At 39.9% G+C, this 17140-nt stretch overlaps 1 protein-coding gene across 5 annotated transcripts; it reads right to left on the reverse strand.

Annotated features, from left to right (window-relative positions):
* Positions 1-4258: 4258 nt before the first annotated feature.
* Positions 4259-15580, reverse strand: NUP42 (nucleoporin 42). Of its 5 annotated transcripts, none has more exons than XM_008148151.3 (7): positions 15140-15580; positions 12905-13136; positions 11180-11274; positions 7666-7742; positions 6812-6898; positions 5681-5765; positions 4259-5100 (listed from the first exon to the last, which is right to left on the reverse strand). In XM_008148151.3, exons 1-7 carry the CDS (start codon positions 15249-15251, stop codon positions 4523-4525), a joined length of 1266 nt encoding a protein of 421 aa, XP_008146373.2. In that variant the 5' UTR covers positions 15252-15580; the 3' UTR covers positions 4259-4522. The 5 variants fall into 5 exon arrangements, with proteins under 5 accessions (XP_008146373.2, XP_054582470.1, XP_054582472.1 ...); XM_054726495.1 differs by lacking the exon at positions 15140-15580 and adding an exon at positions 14494-14560; XM_054726497.1 differs by lacking the exon at positions 11180-11274 and having other exon boundaries at positions 15140-15197.
* Positions 15581-17140: the final 1560 nt, after the last annotated feature.

The following is a 17140-nucleotide window of genomic DNA, read 5'->3' on the forward strand; positions in this document are numbered from 1 at the left end:
AAACTATCTGCATACTCATGTTCATTACAGTAGCCAAGAGGTGGAAGCAACCCAAATCCCATCAACAGAGAAATGTATATAAAGAAAACGTGGTATATACATACAATGGAATATCATGCAATCTTAAAAAAGAAGGAAATCCTGTTACGTTCTATTACATAGATGAACCTCGAGGATATTATGATTAGTGAAATATGCCAGTCACAAAAAGACAATTACTGTATGATTATACTCATATGAGGTATCTAAAATAGTCAAAATCATAGAAACAGAAAATAGAAATGTGGTTGCCAGGGGTTAGGGGGAAGAGGGAGAGAGAGAATTAATGTTTAATGGGTATAGTTTCAATGTGGCAAGAAAAAATAATTCTAGAGATATCTATATAATAAAAGCCTAAGTGACTATTCCAGCAGAACCAGAACAACCAGTTGCTATGATGTGCACTGACCACCAGGGGGAAGACACTCAACATAAGAGCTGCCCCCTGGTGATCAGTGCACTCCCACAGTGGGAGCACCGCTCAGCCAGAAGCCGGGCTCACAGCTGGCAAGCGCAATGGCGGTGGTGGGAACCTCTCCCGCCTCTGCAGCAGCGCTAAGGAGCAGCGAGCCAAGCGGTAAGGAGCGGGCAGGCTGGCAGGAATAAGGAGCAAGGGGTCCTGGACTGTGAAAGGGCACAGGCTGGGCTAAGGAACCCCCCGCCTCAGTGCACAAATTTTGTGTACCAGGCCTCTAGTTACACAATAATGTGAATGTTGTACACACTACTGAACACTTAAAAATGGTGAAGATGACCCTAGCTGGTTTGGCTCAGTGTATAGAGTGTCGGCCTGCGGACTGAAGGGTCCCAGGTCCGGTCAAGGGCACTTGCCCGGGTTGCAGGCTTGATCCTCAGTAGGGGGCAAGCAGGAGGCAGCCTATCAATGATTCTCTCTCATCATTGATGTTTCTATCTCTCTCTCCCTCTCCCTTTCTCTCTGAAATCAATAGATATATTTTTTTAAAAATGGTGAAGATGGTAGATTTGTTAATTTTTACAATTAAAAACAAACAAATCTGAGCTATTAACTTTTAGCCCCCTCCCCCCATGAATATATACTTTCCCCCAAATTGGACATTGTACATGCTTCTTTATAACAGGCTTTTTGCCTGTTGACTATATGGTAAAAACCTTTCCAAGTTATCCCTATTCTTTTAGGTCATTTAGAAAGACTGTTAAGTCCTGGCTGGTTTGGCTCAGTGGATAGAGCGTTGGCCTATGGACAGGAGGGTTCTGGGTTTGATTCCAGTCAAGCATGTGTGCCTGGGTTGCAGGCTCAATCCCCAGTAGGGTGCATGCAGGGGGCAGCCAATCAATGATTCTCTCTCATCATTGATGTTTCTATCTCTCTCCCTCTTCCTTCTTCTCTGAAATCAATAAAAATATAATTAAAAGGAAAAAGAAAGACTGTTAAGTATACCAATATATGAATTTACTACAATTAACCAATTTTGTGTTGTTGGACAAGAGACTGAATTATTTTACCCTTATGAATAATATTGTATAACTCAGTGGTCGGCAAACTCATTAGTCAACAGAGCCAAATATCAACAGTACGACTGAAATTTCTTTAGAGAGCCGAAAACCGACTTCTGCGCATGGGCCACGAAGTTTCAATCGCACTGTACGTACGCACCCGCACGTGGTATTTTGTGGAAGAGCCACAATCAAGGGGCCAAAGAGCCGCATGTAGCTCGAGAGCCGAGGTTTGCAGACCACTGGTATAACTAAATCCTGTTATGCCTTTGAAAGTGTTTTAACATCCACTTGTTTTATCTCTTCCCTTCTAACCAGCTTTCAGCTGTGACACTTCTCTCCTAATCTGTGATCAGATAATCATGGTAGTTAAATCAGTTTACTTGTAATACAACCTTATTTGCAATTGTCACTTCCTCTCCCTCTCAGGGTCTTGACTTAATCTACCATTAGGTCCGGCCACCGGCTCATTGCTACCTGTTTCCGATTTTCTGAAATCCTGCTGCCCCTTAGCCTAGGATTAGGAGTTCCTAGCTTTCTCGGACTTCTGATACCAATACGCATGCACACAGTTGCTTCCACTTTGTGGACATTTTTGCTTTAGTTTCTCACACTTTTAAGTAACCCATAGCACTTATTTGTGCTTTTTTGACCACTTTTTAAAAAAAAATATATATATTTTATTGATTTTTTTACAGAGAGGAAGGGAGAGAGATAGAGAGCCAGAAACATCGATGAGAGAGAAACATTGATCAGCTGCCTCCTGCACACCTCCCACTGAGGATATGCCTGAAACCAAGGTACATGCCCCTGACCGGAATCAAACCTGGGACCTTCCAGCCCGCAGGCTGACGCTCTATCCACTGAGCCAAACTGGTTTCGGTGACCACTTTTGATCTCATTAAGTTCACTACAGTTTTTCGTGCGTGAGAGCACCGAAAACAGACTTCAATAATTAAATCAAAACGAAACTCCCAAATCACATATTACTAAGTAGTCTAAATGTAGCCGGCTAGGCTCCTGTTTCCCAAAGTTGACTGAAAGTGCTCATGGAACACTTCGCAAAAAAACACACACACACATTTCCAGGTCTAACCCAATGGGCATTATTTAACAAGTATTCAGGTGATAATTATAATTAGGCAAATTTAGAAACACTGGGTCCTGACTTCCATCCTCAGAGCTTCCAGGACCTGGCAAGTTCAACTGAGACCCAAGGGAGCCTGGTAAGCTTGTAACAAACCTAGGGTAGTGTAGGGTTCATTCCATTAGGGTAGGAAAATTCTAGGAGTCAACTGCAAGTTGGAATAAACACTGGAAAATCTTTAGACCTTGAGACCAAAGTAGGAACTTAGGGTCTATTTATTATCTCTAGCTAAAGATGGGCTCAGACATACACTCCTCGGGTATAGATCCTATCCCAAATTCTGGGTTTCCAGAACTGTGAGTTGGAGCCATACAGTTTTTCAAGAAGTGAACCAGAGAATCTAGATCCTTTAGGTCTATAACCCTTTGCATATATTAAAATCATTTGGATCGCATATCTTTTATTAGGTAAGGTTTTATGTGGCGGGCTGGCACGGCCATGGCATACTCAGCCCCAGGGCACCTTATGTGCCACGCCAGCTCGGCCAGGTTCAGTGACCCTGCGTGGGGGCGGCTGAAAGGATTAGAAAAGACAAGAGAATGAAAGCTGCGTCTCGGGGGGACGCTGCTTCCTCATGGAGAGAGAGCGCCACGGACTACAAGCCGTGTCTTTATTTTATAGCCAGATGCCACGAGGCAAAGTAAGGGCGTGGTCAAGATGTTTACAACATTCTCGTGGGTTTCGATCCTACTCAGTTACGTGCACCTGATCAAGCTTTGTTTACTTGCAGCCTATATCACTTAGGCATGTGGGGCCACGTGTTCGGACCATAGGTTCAAGCTTACAACTACAGCTGTTGGCTATAATTGTGCTCGGAGGGCTCTGCCCTCCAGGCTGGGACTTGCACGTGGCCACAAGACTGTTGTCAGTCCAAGGCTTGAACCTGTCCAAACTCTGTAGCCGCGCCCCACAGTTTTATTTTCACTTAAAAAAATCAGCTCATGGCCGTGCCAGCCCGCCACATAAAACCTTATCAGTTCTATGTTAGACAACTGTTCTCACAGTAATAGCTGTGTAATTTTTGAGGTTTAAGAAAGGAGCACAGAGCTCTGATATATGTGCCTCAACCCATGCCAGGTCTTTGGTTTTTTTGGATCAACCATATGTAAGATATCAAGATGTTACCCCCGCAATCTGAGGACACAGGGAGATCTAAGTATGTCTAAGAATTATAAAAGTTCTAGAAACAGCTGGAATCCTGACCCCTCTACATACACTATTTCTTCACATGATCACAATTTCTATTCTTCTTACAATCCAACCATTTGATAAGATAAGGAATAAGTACAATTATATAAAAATTAGGCTAAGATAAAAATTAGCCTAAAGTTATTGAAGAAAACTCAAATGGTGGCCCATGAGACAGCCAAAATTGAGGAGGGAAGGGGGTGAGACAAAGCTATGAGGGGAAAATGCCTCCTAGGTCCTAAAAAGAAAAGTTTTCACTCTTTAAAAGAATCTTCTTTTGCATGAAGGAAGGTCATGGTACTGATGTTTATTTGGTAAGTAAGCTAAATATTTAAGCATTTCCCCTCTAATGGTTCTAGAAATTATCTCCTTAAAACAATGTTTAAAGGTTAAGATAGTAAAATGATGTAGAATGAGAAAATACTTTATTCAGCGCACAGATAGCTTTTCAGTTCCATTCGTAATTATAGTAGAAGAAAATCTCTTGCTGGCTATTATGTTTTATTTAAATAGTTAGGTTCAAGAAAAAAAATGTTAAATTTCAAACCCCTAAAGCTATATTCCATATAAATATATAAGTATATACATACATGTGTGCGTATATCTACTCTTCTATATGAACCATTCAAAACAATTTAGAAGTCATTCTTTTCTGTATTTAAAATTGTCCTTTCAAATATTTAGAAGTTCCACAGGTGGTGGCTTCAATGGAATTCTCCCCAGAGTAAATTTCTGGGCCTGAAATTGCCCCAGTTCTTCTGCTGTTAGTTGATGCTTGGGTGTGAATAGTTCATTACCTGTTGTCGTGCTGCCATTTGAGATGGGGACAGAGGTGGATGTGCTGCTATGTCCATCATGAGTGCCACTGAATGACTTGGAAAAAGGAGAGTGAGAATGTGAGCCTGGACTACCAAAGCCAGCCACAGAGCTGCTGTTTCCAAAGGCTGGGGCCCCTGGAGCTCCCACAGGGCCTGCTGCCATGGGAGCTGGGAATCCAGAAAACCCGGCTGAGCCAAATCCCGAGGCTGCAGGGGTTTTAAAGGAAAATGAAGCAGCAGATGTGATTTCGGGTTTCCCAAATCCAGGAGCTGGAGTAGAAGTAGTGATGGCAGGACTGGTAGAGGGAACAGCTCCAAATGCTGGAATATTCCCGAACACAGAAGGGCTTCCAGAAGGGGCAGTGGTAAATCCAGAGCTTGTAAAACTAGAATTTTGAGCATTATCACTCGTGCTGTTATTCACTGGAAAACCTACAAATAAACCAGATAATCAGAAAATGTAGCCATATTACCAGCCTCTTCCCGTCCGCCGCCGCCCCCCCTTCACCCCCACCCCGCCAATTTCTCCCTTATTCCTGCCCTGCTTGGGTATTGGGAGGAGAGAAGATTACTAGGAGAGAAGGAAAATGAGAATCTAGAACAAACCCACCGGACCCTGTTGTTCTGTCTTTCTGCTACTGCTAACACTGATCTCATTTGCACCATAATTTACCTCCACTCAAGGAGGCAGCTTTGAGAAACCTCAGGGATTAGCATGCACGTTCACTTTTGGCTTGGGCCCCCCTCCCACGCACCCTCCCCCCCCCGCCCCCGCTGCCCCACCGCCCCTCCAAATCTCACCAGAGATTTATTATACAAGTGACAAGAAAGTCCTCAAAGGTGCTGCTTCCCTAACTATCAAAATCTTGAAAACCATTCCTAAAATATACTTTTAAAGCTCGAGCCATAGGGTCTTTAATGGTACTTAACATATCTTCAGGCTTAATGATTTGAAACCTATAAAGTCCTATTTTTCTAAATCAATGAAGTCCTGAATTACTGTATCACTTACCTGGTGACCCGAATGTTGCTGTTTGCCTACTGCCAAATCCAAATGCAGGTTCTGCTTGATTTATTCCATCCTTTATATCGGAGAGCTGTAAAAACAGGCAAATAATAAAGTACTTGATAAATAATTTTCAAGTACTTTTTCTATAAACTTTAGAGCCAAATTCAATGTTTAAAATATGCACTTAAAAATGTGAAGTTAAATGTTTAACATAGAAAAATGCCCACAATATGAATATACATTAAAAAAAAAAGTAAACCAAGCTCAAAGATTAAGAGTTAATGGTTAATGAATTATGGTTTTAATTTTATTCTTGCTTTTAAATATTTTCTAAATTTTCGAATGAACACATTAAAATCAGAAAAAAATTTTAATAATATATTTCAGTGTCTATAGGCTGATCTGCATTTATCAAGAAACCTAGATATTAGGTAAGGACCTTTAGAGGTTCCCATTCTATTCACCCTAACACTTGAACTGAAGCTGATTCACAATGACACTACTGAAACTTACCACCAAAATTTATCAAACATTTTCCATTGCCTACAAATACTTTATGCTCTTGCTACTTCCTGCTCTAGGAATGTCTTCATCTCTGCTTACTGAAATCTTAATCTCCCTTTTAAGAAACTTTTCACTTACCCCCTCCCCAAAAGCCTTTCCTAATCAACTCAAACAGATACAATTTCTCTCATTTGGAAGCCCCAATAGCATATTTAAAAATTAAACTCTGTTGAGATATAGTTTACATACAATAAAATGCATCCATTTTATATCTATATATTTATAAAATATATATGTTTCAATGAGTTTTGACAAACTTATAATTACCACCATTATCAAGATTTAGAACATTTCCATCACCCCTAAAAGTTCCCTGTGTCCTTTTCCAGTCAGCCCTCTCCCAACTCCTGGCCCCAAGAAACCACTCATCTGCTTTCTATCACTATAGACAGGTCTGTGTTTTTTAGTTTCATATAAATGGAATTATTAGAACCTACTGGTTCATATGTTGATGCTCAACCACTGAGCTACACCAGCTGAGCTTAACTTTGCTTTCCAAATAGAAAGTAAAATTCTCTGCAAAAAAGCAATAGACAAGTCACTTCCCGTAGCAAACTCTCCAATACTCACCAAAGCTATTCTAGTTGATGTATTTAGAATTTTCAGTTCATTTACCCTGTTCCTCCACTGATTTTTTAACTGTTGGATAGAATTTAGCTGAAGAGAGAAGACAGAAAAATAATGAGTCAATATTGAGTATTTAAGTTAATCTTTCAAATGACAACTTCACGTCTTTGCCCAAATCACAAAAAGTTTATGAAACATTCTTATGGTCCATAACTTGTAAAATTTGCATTGACCTGCCCCTATTTTCCAAAGATATTCCAGCTATAGTCCCCTTGCCCTGTTTTTCAACTCCTTGTATCTTCTGGTTAAGAATCCTAAGTATCTGGCAGCAGAGAGTTAGTTATATTTGGATAGGAGGTGAACATGTGTGCTAGTTAAAACGCATGATCATGACTATAGACAACAAAAAATACAGACTTTATTTCATTTCCTTTAGCACCAAACTTATTCAAGCCCAGCTTTTTTATTTTTTGATATATGATATGCGAGAATGTTGATCTATATAACAGACTGCTTTATTTAACTTTGTCTTTCTAGCTTTCATCACGGTGTCTGCACCTAAGAAATGCTCTATAAATGTTTGTCAAATGATGAAAGGGTTTGATTTCTGGGACTGGTTGCTGGATAATTTGTAATGAAATAATGACATTCCCAGTTACTACAGTAAAAATATATTATCACCACTTTAGATAACCAATTTCAAGGGAAGTAATTTAGAAAATAAAAATAAACTTGTCTTGAAAAACTTGTAGACCTCACCCACTTTGCCAACACAAGCAAGCCTTGACTACAAATAGAGAAGATAGTAATTAACAGCTAATCTGTTATTGAGGTAGATGAATAGGAAACAAACTTACATAACTCTGTAAGTTATTGCTGGTTAAGAAGTTATGGTATTCAAGCCTCAACTCCTCTGGTGAAATGTCTGTAAAACCTGAAGTGAGGAATCAATTTGAATCTTTAAAATAAATGCCAATACTTTCAACAGTATAGTAAAGCTAGAGGTGCTAGACAAGAAAGTATGCTAATGTTGATCATTAGAAAATTTACATAATTATAAGGAGCCTACACTCTCTTTCATGTTTAAATTAGAATAAAATGTAGTTGGTTATTTGATCTTTGAAGGGGAACTTTTTCTAAAGATAAACGGAGAGGAAGGAATAACAAAATGGAGACGAAAGAATAAGAAAGAAGAAAAAGAAAGTTGACTGCATATACATTCAAACTTCAGTCTAAAAAAATATTCTATATGTTAGAAACAATAAGCAAAATTAAAAGGCAAATGATAAACTGGGAAAACAATAATTGCAACATGACAGGAGAAGAGCTAATGTTAATATATGAATAGCTCTTACAAATCAATAAAAAAAATGTTAATCTGAGCAAATATAATAGGTAAGTCACAAAAATTCAAATAGCCAGTAAATAAATGAAATAAAGTTAAATTTAAAAATACAACTTAAGCCGAAACCGGTTTGGCTCAGTGGATAGAGCGTCGGCCTGCGGACTGAAGGGTCCCAGGTTCGATTCCGGTCGGGGGCATGTGCCTTGGTTGCGGGCACATCCCCAGTGAGGGGTGTGTGGGGGGCAGCTGATCGATGTTTCTCTCTCATCGATGTTTCTAACTCTCTATCCCTCTCTCTTCCTCTCTGTAAAAAATCAATAAAATATATTTTTTAAAAATATACAACTTAAAATAGAGAAAATTGCAAAAATGAAAAATGAATATTTATTGTTATTAAGAATGTGGTGAAGTGGACTTTCTCTTAAATTGACATTAAGGGAATTAAAAATATACAACTTATCTGGGAGGAAAATTCTCAATAAGCATCACTAGCTTTGGAAATGTTCACACCTTCTGACCTTAATATAATTTTTAGGATTTAACCTCGGGAAACAATTAGATGCATGGAATCTGTTGCAATATATTGCCTGGTTGCAGTGTCTGAAGAAAACCTGTTCTCACACAGATATGTAGTTGGAAAAGGATTAATTTAATGGCCTTTTCAGATAATTGTGAATATTCTTCTTTGATATTATACCAAAACTTGACAAGTAGTAGTTTCTTTTTGTTTTATCCTCACCCAAGGATATTTTTTCATTGAGTTAGAGAGAGTGGAGAGAGAGGGAAAGATAGAGAGAAATATCTATGTGAGAGAAACACACTGATTGGTTGCTTCCAGCATGTGCCCAACCAGGGCTGGGACTGGGGAGGAGCCCGCAACCCCAGGATGGAACCCAGGACCCTTCAGTCTACAAGCTGATGCCCTATCCACTGAGCCAAACTGGCTAGGGCAACAGGTAGTAGTTTCTAAAGGCTAGCTACAATGTGGATGCAAAATTTTTGTACAATTATATAAAATCCACTGGTTTATCTTGCATTTAGAAAGGATTTTTCAGCCATGTATAATTTTGTAACATTATAGATTGAGCATTTGGAAGTTCTACTGAGTTATTTAGAACTTCCAAATGTTGGCAAATGTCATTGTATAATATTAAAATATTCATATTTATTAATGTCACTATCCATCTCATCAGACGAGACTTTAAGTATCAAGAAGTCATCAAACTCACATTAGCAGAAAAGTTTTCCATAATCGAATTTTCACTTGAAAGGTTGAATTTTATCATTGGCAATAAACATTGTCAGTTGTTTTCTATGAAGTGATAGGCTCACTTCATTTATTTTTTTTAAAGAAAATGTCACCAAACACTTAAGTCTAAATAACCATAGTTCTCAGGCATTCTTTAAAAAAAAAATGTCCTGTGGGGGAAGGAAAGTGGCTAGTTCAGCTCACAAGTCAGTGATCACATGAGTGCTTTAGAAAATAAGACATATTTCAACATAACCATCACACATGAGCACGTGGCAGAAGCACTTTATGTGGCTTCCCATTTTGTCATACAGAATAGCAAAAAGGTTTGCACTCAAAGGTCAAGATTTAATAAAAGTAATAACTTTTACCATTTCATCAAGGACATTAAGTGAAAATGACGTTATTTTTTAATTGACTACTATATAGTTTGTTAATACAGTTTATTATCTCGGCCTTGATGTATATTTACTACGATGCAATGTGTTTTTTGCATTAATGCTTTTGCACCAACTGTGCTAATGTCAACACAGTGAAAATGGCAATTAATGTGTTAGTATTATGATGAAAATATTTTTGAATTTGTACAGCCCCTGCAAGGGTCTCAGGAATAGGGTTGCCAAATTTAGCAAACAAAACAGAATGCCCAGTTAAATTTGAATTTCAGACATACAACAAATACTTTTTTAGTATGTCACAAGGGCTATTCATATACTAAAAATACTATTCTTTATCTAAAATTTAAATTTAACTGGGCACTCCATATTTTATCTGGCAACCCTACTTAGGGATCTACATTCCACATTTTGAGAACCACTGCTTTAGGACATTCAGTAAGCATAGGTTCAATTCTGAAATGATTTAAAAAGGCTTAGTACTTCTTTATTTTCTTTATAGAAAAATCACTATCTGAAATTCTCTTATTTATTTGTATTACTTATTGGCTCCCTCCCTCAAGAGCATAAGCTTTATAAGGGAGGGATCTTGTCCATCTCGCTCATCACTATATCCCCAGCACTTAGAATAGGGCCTGGCACAAAAGAAATTCAGTAAGAATTTGTTGAATGATTGAGTAAATAACTAACTAAGGAGTTGTGTGCACAAATGCTCACAGAGAATAAGCAGGTGGAGCTGACTCACAGCAGAGGCCCCAGAGTTCTGAGGGATTGCAAGGGCTCTCATCTGCTAGGCACCTGCTGTTTACGCAATAGGGCAGAAGCCCAGGACCACCCAGAGTGGGCTTAGAGAAGTGTGGTGTCTAGGTTTCAGCCCAGAAAGGACTTAGAAACTGTGGACAAAAGAAAATGGGAAGAAAAGTGTATCTACAGGAATGCCATCCCTATCGCCCAGCTAAAGCTCTTTACCTTCAGACATTACCTCCAAGGTAGGTCTTCACATGCTTTATGAAAAACAACTATCCTTAAAAGGAAAGATAGGGAAGCAAGAGAAGCAAGAATCGGACAGCCAAGACCTTAACAGCAGGCAGGCTATGACTCTTCTATTCACTGCAGGCAGCCAGGAGGTTCTGAAGTTGGACCTGTAGGGAACCAAGAAAGCAGAGCCTCTGCCCGGGCTTACAGAATGGGAACTGTGGTAGGTCCTGATCGTACTGAGAATTACATCTCTTAAAAGAACTATACCTTCCAACCTCAACCTCTGAATCAAGAGGTTCTGCTAGAAGACTCAAATACTTTAAACAATGTTAATTTCTTTATTTGGCATGGTCCTGGTTTTAGAAAATAAGACATATTTTAAAAACATACAATTTCTCAGTTACCTGAAATACTAGGTTTCTTTTTCATTGGTGAATAAGCAGAGAACATCCACTGCCCTGATGATTCCCAAACCTCCATATCTTTCACAATTCCTTCCCTGACAAAAAAAGAGAATCTTTTTCATCTGCTAATTAAAATTTATCATTTATAATTTTCAATGACTGAAGTTTTAAATTGTAGTGAATACATAATTTTATATTTTTTCCATGTGTTTCCTCAAGTGTTTATTAAAGTAAAAGCTTATAGAAATAGAAACTACACTTCATTTATAGATATTATAAGACTAAAGTAGTTCATAATTTTGGTTTTCCAGTACATGGAACCATTAACAAATTCATTTAACTGAGCACTATTGTACATTATGTATTAAGGAACTAAAATAGAATCTAATATACAATACAACTTTAATCTTTTTGCTCTATCATAAACATCAATAATCATTTAACTGGGAAAGAGAAAGTACCATCTATATATATAAAACCTATGATGTGCAGTGACCACCAGGGGGCAGACACTCAACGCAGGAGCTGCCAAGCGACAGCAACTTTGCAGAGTGCCCTCTTGCACTCTAGGACCCTGTGGGGGATGTCCAACTGCCAGTTTCAGCTCCATCCCCGCAGGCCAGGCTGAGGGACCCCACCTAGTGGAGGGATCCTGCTTACTCCACAGATACCCTTTGAGCCCTCGTGCAACCTCAGGTGCGACTGGGTGGGGAAGGACAGCGGGAGGTTGGCTCCAGCCCATCTTGCCCAGTCCCGCCCTGCCGGCCACCTTCTAATTAATTTCCTTTCAATGTGCACCAATTCATGCGCTGGGCCTCTAGTGTAATATAAAGCATAACATTTTTAAATGGGCAGGACTTTAGAGATCATTTGTCTAATTCTCACATTTTTCAAATGTTAATTTGTTGGCAAAGCTGTGGATAGAGTCAGCTCTAAATTAAATCCCCTCCTGCCCTGTCCAGAATGCTACAATTAATAAAATGATAGATACCACAGAGAATCTATATTAAATTTAGGATTTTTACAAAAACATCAAATATAGGAAGGAGAGGCTCATTTGTTTTTTCTTAAAAAAAAAAAAAAATCAGTAGTATATGGTACACGGCTTAAAATGTTACCATTGGTTCTCATTTGGTTATATGGAAAGTAAAAGACAAACAAGTATATTTTTGTCCTGGGAGCCAGAAGCTGAGGGAAGTTACAGATAGCCAGGCACTGATTTGGCACCAGTTATAACTTCTGCTACAAATGTTCTCAAGAAATGTTAAGGAATTTACTCCACAAAAGGGAAGGGAATCAAATTAAATCAATTTGAATGATGTAAATGAAGTAAAAGTTTTAAAAAGAAAAATACGAGATGCTATTTGACCTCCAAGATCACAACTTGCTATAAATTACCTCATACTTTGTAAAGGTCTCATAATTTACAACCAACTTAAGCAGGACTACCTTCGATATAGTGTTATCAACAGAAAAGTGGGAAAAACATAATTAGCTCTAAGAAGGCTCTGTACTGATATGGAACGATGACACATTTTTAAATGAAATAAAATCTAGTATGATATCTATGCAAAACAGTGGTTATCTCTGAGTGATAGGATCATCAGTGCTTTTTCTTCTTTATGCTTACTCTGATTTTTAAAATAATGTATTATTTCTTTAAAAATATACGTAATTTTTAAAAAAAGAAGAAAATAGATAATTTTTCTGAATGCTTTCACTTACAGAAGTTTCTTTTCATCTTTCTGTGCTTCAGAGGTAGGTGAAGTAGCAAATGGGTTCTGAGATAATCCAAACCCCCTGTTCCTGTTAGTTGAATCTCCAGAATCAAAAGAACCAAAAGATGGTTTTTCTTGCTCTCTGCTGCCCCCCCATGGCGTAGATTTGGAGAAACTGGATGGCTGGATAACACTGGAGTATCTCTGACTGGTGGCATTCCATCCACGTCTGTTACTACCTGAAATAAAAAATAAAAAAAAAACAATTTCACCAGCAACTCATCTTTTAAATATCTAAAAATTTAATTATATTTTGTCTTATTACACACAGACATTATGCAAAGACTCAACATTTCCACTCATTTTAAATCACAAAACTCTTCATTTTTTCCTTATATACTGTAGTTCACTGTAATATCAACCAATCACATAATAGTCTAATTGGATTTCTGGTTAACAAAATTGAGAAGACTGTAAATCCCTAGAAAATTAATGATATTATTACTAGATTCAGCTGACATAAGCTTACTAAGTAAACAATTGCTTGATAGTGGTGTGGATAGAGGACATTTATGCTAAATCATAAGCTCCTTCGGGACAAAAAGCTGTCTTTATTATTCTTGCTCTCCCAGTGGGCCTAAAATAGTAATAAAGTCTGAAAAATTAGGAATGTACTAAAAAGTTTGTTGAATATAAAAGATTAGATTCTACCCACTGTCTTTGAATAGATGCTTAAATCTATTTGACTCAGTATTCTTTCTGGGAAAACAGCCACCTATCTTTCAGGGGGAGATTATAAAGATGATTTGCAAATGAAAAAGTGCATTGAGTTCCTCTATTATGAGCATATTACTAATATTTCATAATTATCAAAATGAGCCAACAGGACTCTAACCTCTCTGTCTCTATATTTAAAAAATCTTATCACTTAAAGTATTTCAATTACCCAACTTCCTAGTTGGGTCCAAGATAATTCACTGAATTGGAGATATTCCATTCAATATATTAAAAAGTGGAGTGATGGGAGATATACTCCTTTATGAAAATTCATCTCCCAACTCTAAAACTCCTTAATAAAACCAAAGAGAAAAGGCAGCAGATTGCTGGACAGAAAGATCCCTCAAGTAGGGAATAATGGTATTTTATTTTTCTAAAGTTCCAAATCCTTTGGGGAATGACACAATGGAAGTTCAATTAATCTTTTGTGTATAGCTTTTGGTCTTCATACTTCTTAATTTCAAAAACATTTTGTTTCAGGCAGCTAAATACACTATGTGATGAGTTTTATTACACTTTCCATCAATTAATCTATCCAATACATTCTGTTGTTCATGGAAGTACACTCACATTTATCAGACTCCGAGTCCTAATTTTTGGTTTGGAGTAATTCATGACAGCTATTGTGGGTAATGCAAAAAAGACTGCCTTCAAGAAGGGGGATCGGGTATGAAGCCACAGTGCAACTTACGGTTGAAAGGTAAGATGAACATCCCTAAAAAAGGGGAGGGAGGGTGAGAGTGCGGGAGGCGGTCAGCATCTTGTGATCCTCTAAGGACTAAGTTCCAATTCTAAGAAAAGAAAACCTCTTCGTCTGACCTTTAGAAGCTTGTGTTGTACTATGGTTTCTTGTCTGACCTCTCCTCTCCTTGAAGACAGTGCTTTTTGCATCATTCATAATCGGTTTAACGAAACATTCCCAAACCTCCGTTAATGACTTAGGCCCAGGGAGCAGTTCCGTTCCCTCACAGTCCCGAGTTCTTAATTTTACCATCCTCCCAATTTTACCCCAAATTTTATGAGCGTATCTGAGGAATGGCTCTGTAAACTTATTGTATTTCCAAAGGAGTTCGCGACTTCCCCCAAGTTAAGAGCTCTGACGGATCCAAGTCGCTAGCCTCTCCCTCGGGAAAAATGTTTAGTAAAAGTTATATTCCAGACAAGTACCCGGAAGGGTAGAGAAAGGCATGGAGGCGTTTGGGTCGACCTCCCGAACCACTGCCACCCACCGAAGGGGTAGCTTTGACACGGACCTCTGACTTAACACTCATTGTTCGGCCTCAGAACCAGGACCACGCCCTCGGCTTCGCCCGCTCAACAAAGACTGACCGAGTGCCTGAGACGCGGGTAAGACCGTCGGAGAGAAACTGCGTGGCGGGCGCCGCGCGGAGGCCCACGCGGGAGGCCCGCTCCCTAACCGCCGGACCCCAGCCAGGCCCACCCCAGCTCGGCCGGCGGCGGTCACCTGAGGGCTGTTGCTGCCGTCCACTGCCCGCACCCCAGGCGCCAGGATGTTCGTTCCAGCACCGCTCCCCAAAGCGACACCGGCCTTGGAGGAAGAACTGACAGATGGTCATTGCGGCGGCGTCGCCGACGGAACGGTCCCCGAGCACCCGACCCGAGCGGAGAGCCTAAACCACCGAGAGTTCCGGCCCCGCCGCCGTGACGTCATCTTCGGGCGCCGCGTCCCGCCTCCAGGGCGGTGAGAGGCGTGGAGTTCACCCAATAGGAATCGAGAAGAGCGGCGGGCCCCCAGGGAGCCCGGGAAGGCGGAAAGCTTGAACCCGTTCTCTGAGAAAGAGGCGTGTTTAACCCCGGTGTGGCGCCTCCGGCTGCGAGGGAGGCTCGAGGTCGAAAGGAGAAGGAAGCGAGTCAAGCAAAGCTGGAACCTGAGCAAGACCCCGAGAGGAGGATTAGCTGTGGTTTGAGAGGCAACAGCTGAGAAAGGAAAAGTGTGCCCAGCCGTTCATCAGGATGGATACCCATGTCAGGTAAAGGCGATTGTAACGTTAACAGCAAGCGGCGTTTCTTTTAAGGACAGTCTGAATGAAAAGCATTATAACCGCCCCCAGTTTGGGACGAATACTGTGTTCTTAAATACCGGGAGACCGCCGAAACCGGTTTGGCTCAGTGGAAAGAGCATCGGCCTGCGGACTGAAGGTCCCAGGTTCGATCCCGGTCAAGGGCATGTACCTTGGTTGCGGGCACATCCCCAGTAGGGGGCAGCTGATCGATGTTTCGCTCTCATCATTGTTTCTAACTCTCTATCCCTCTCCCTTCCTCTCCTGTAAAAAATCAATTAAAAAAAAAAATACCGGGAAACCTTGTAAGTCCACCTAAAGGTTGCTATTTGTAGGAACGAAACATTCCACTCTAGCCTGGAGGATCTAAGACACGAACAGGGAAGCAGTCTCGATGTCTACCCAGGAGCGGAGCTCAGATAAGAGGCTCCTGAAAAGAACATCCCATATTCTCTTAACTTTGTAGTTTCCAATGAAAGATGAGCCTACACACCCACTTCTCAGAACAAATCTGATGTTGCCTTTACACACAACTGCTTTGCTTTGAGCCTTTCTGTATTGTTTCACTTAAATTTTACCTAAAGTGCACCTTCCCCACAAATCCTCCAACTCTCTTTTGTATAGTGAGACGCCCTACAGTTCCTCTGGTGTTGAAACGCGGAAATTAAACTGAAGCGCGTGGTTTTTCCTCTGAGCAGGATGCAAGGGGAAAAATTACATTTTACATTCAACATTTAGTATTAGTTTCAGGTTTACAGCATAGTGGTTAGATAATACTTTATTTTACAAAGTGTTCCCCGATATTTCCAGTACCCATCTGGCACCATATAGTTATTACAATGCAGGGATGGGCAACCTTTTGAGCTTGGTGTGTCAAACTTCGCCAAAAAACTGAGCATAACTCGGGTAGTGTGTCACTTTGAGGAAAAAACTAACTCCAAGACTCTAGTCGCAAATGTTTCATCCTCAGGAGCAGCAAATGTTTCATCCTCGGCATGTGGCCGCGTGTCATCAGAAATGGCTACACGTGTCAGTGCTGACACGTGTGTCATAGGTTCGCCATCACTGCCCTATGCTGTGCTTTTTACGTCTCCACCACTATTTTGTAACTACCCATTTGTACTTCTTAATCTCTCCACCTTTTTTACCCAGCTCTCCAACCCTTCTCCCCTCGGGCAACCATCAGTCTGTTCTCTGTATCTACGAGTCTGTTTCCATTTTGTTTGTTCATTTGTTTTGTTCTTTAGATGCCACATATAAATGAAATCATGTTATTTGTTTCTGACTTATTTTTCTTAGGATAATACCCACTAGGTCCATCCATGTTGTTGCAAATGGTCCTTCTTTTTTATGGCTGAGTGGTATATATATAATTTCACCACTTTTTTAATTTTTTTATTTAGGTATTATATGTGTACATATCTTACCATTGCTCCCCCACCCCA

This window comes from Eptesicus fuscus, chromosome 14 (assembly GCF_027574615.1).
Source record: "Eptesicus fuscus isolate TK198812 chromosome 14, DD_ASM_mEF_20220401, whole genome shotgun sequence".
NCBI classification, from domain to species: domain Eukaryota; kingdom Metazoa; phylum Chordata; class Mammalia; order Chiroptera; family Vespertilionidae; genus Eptesicus; species Eptesicus fuscus.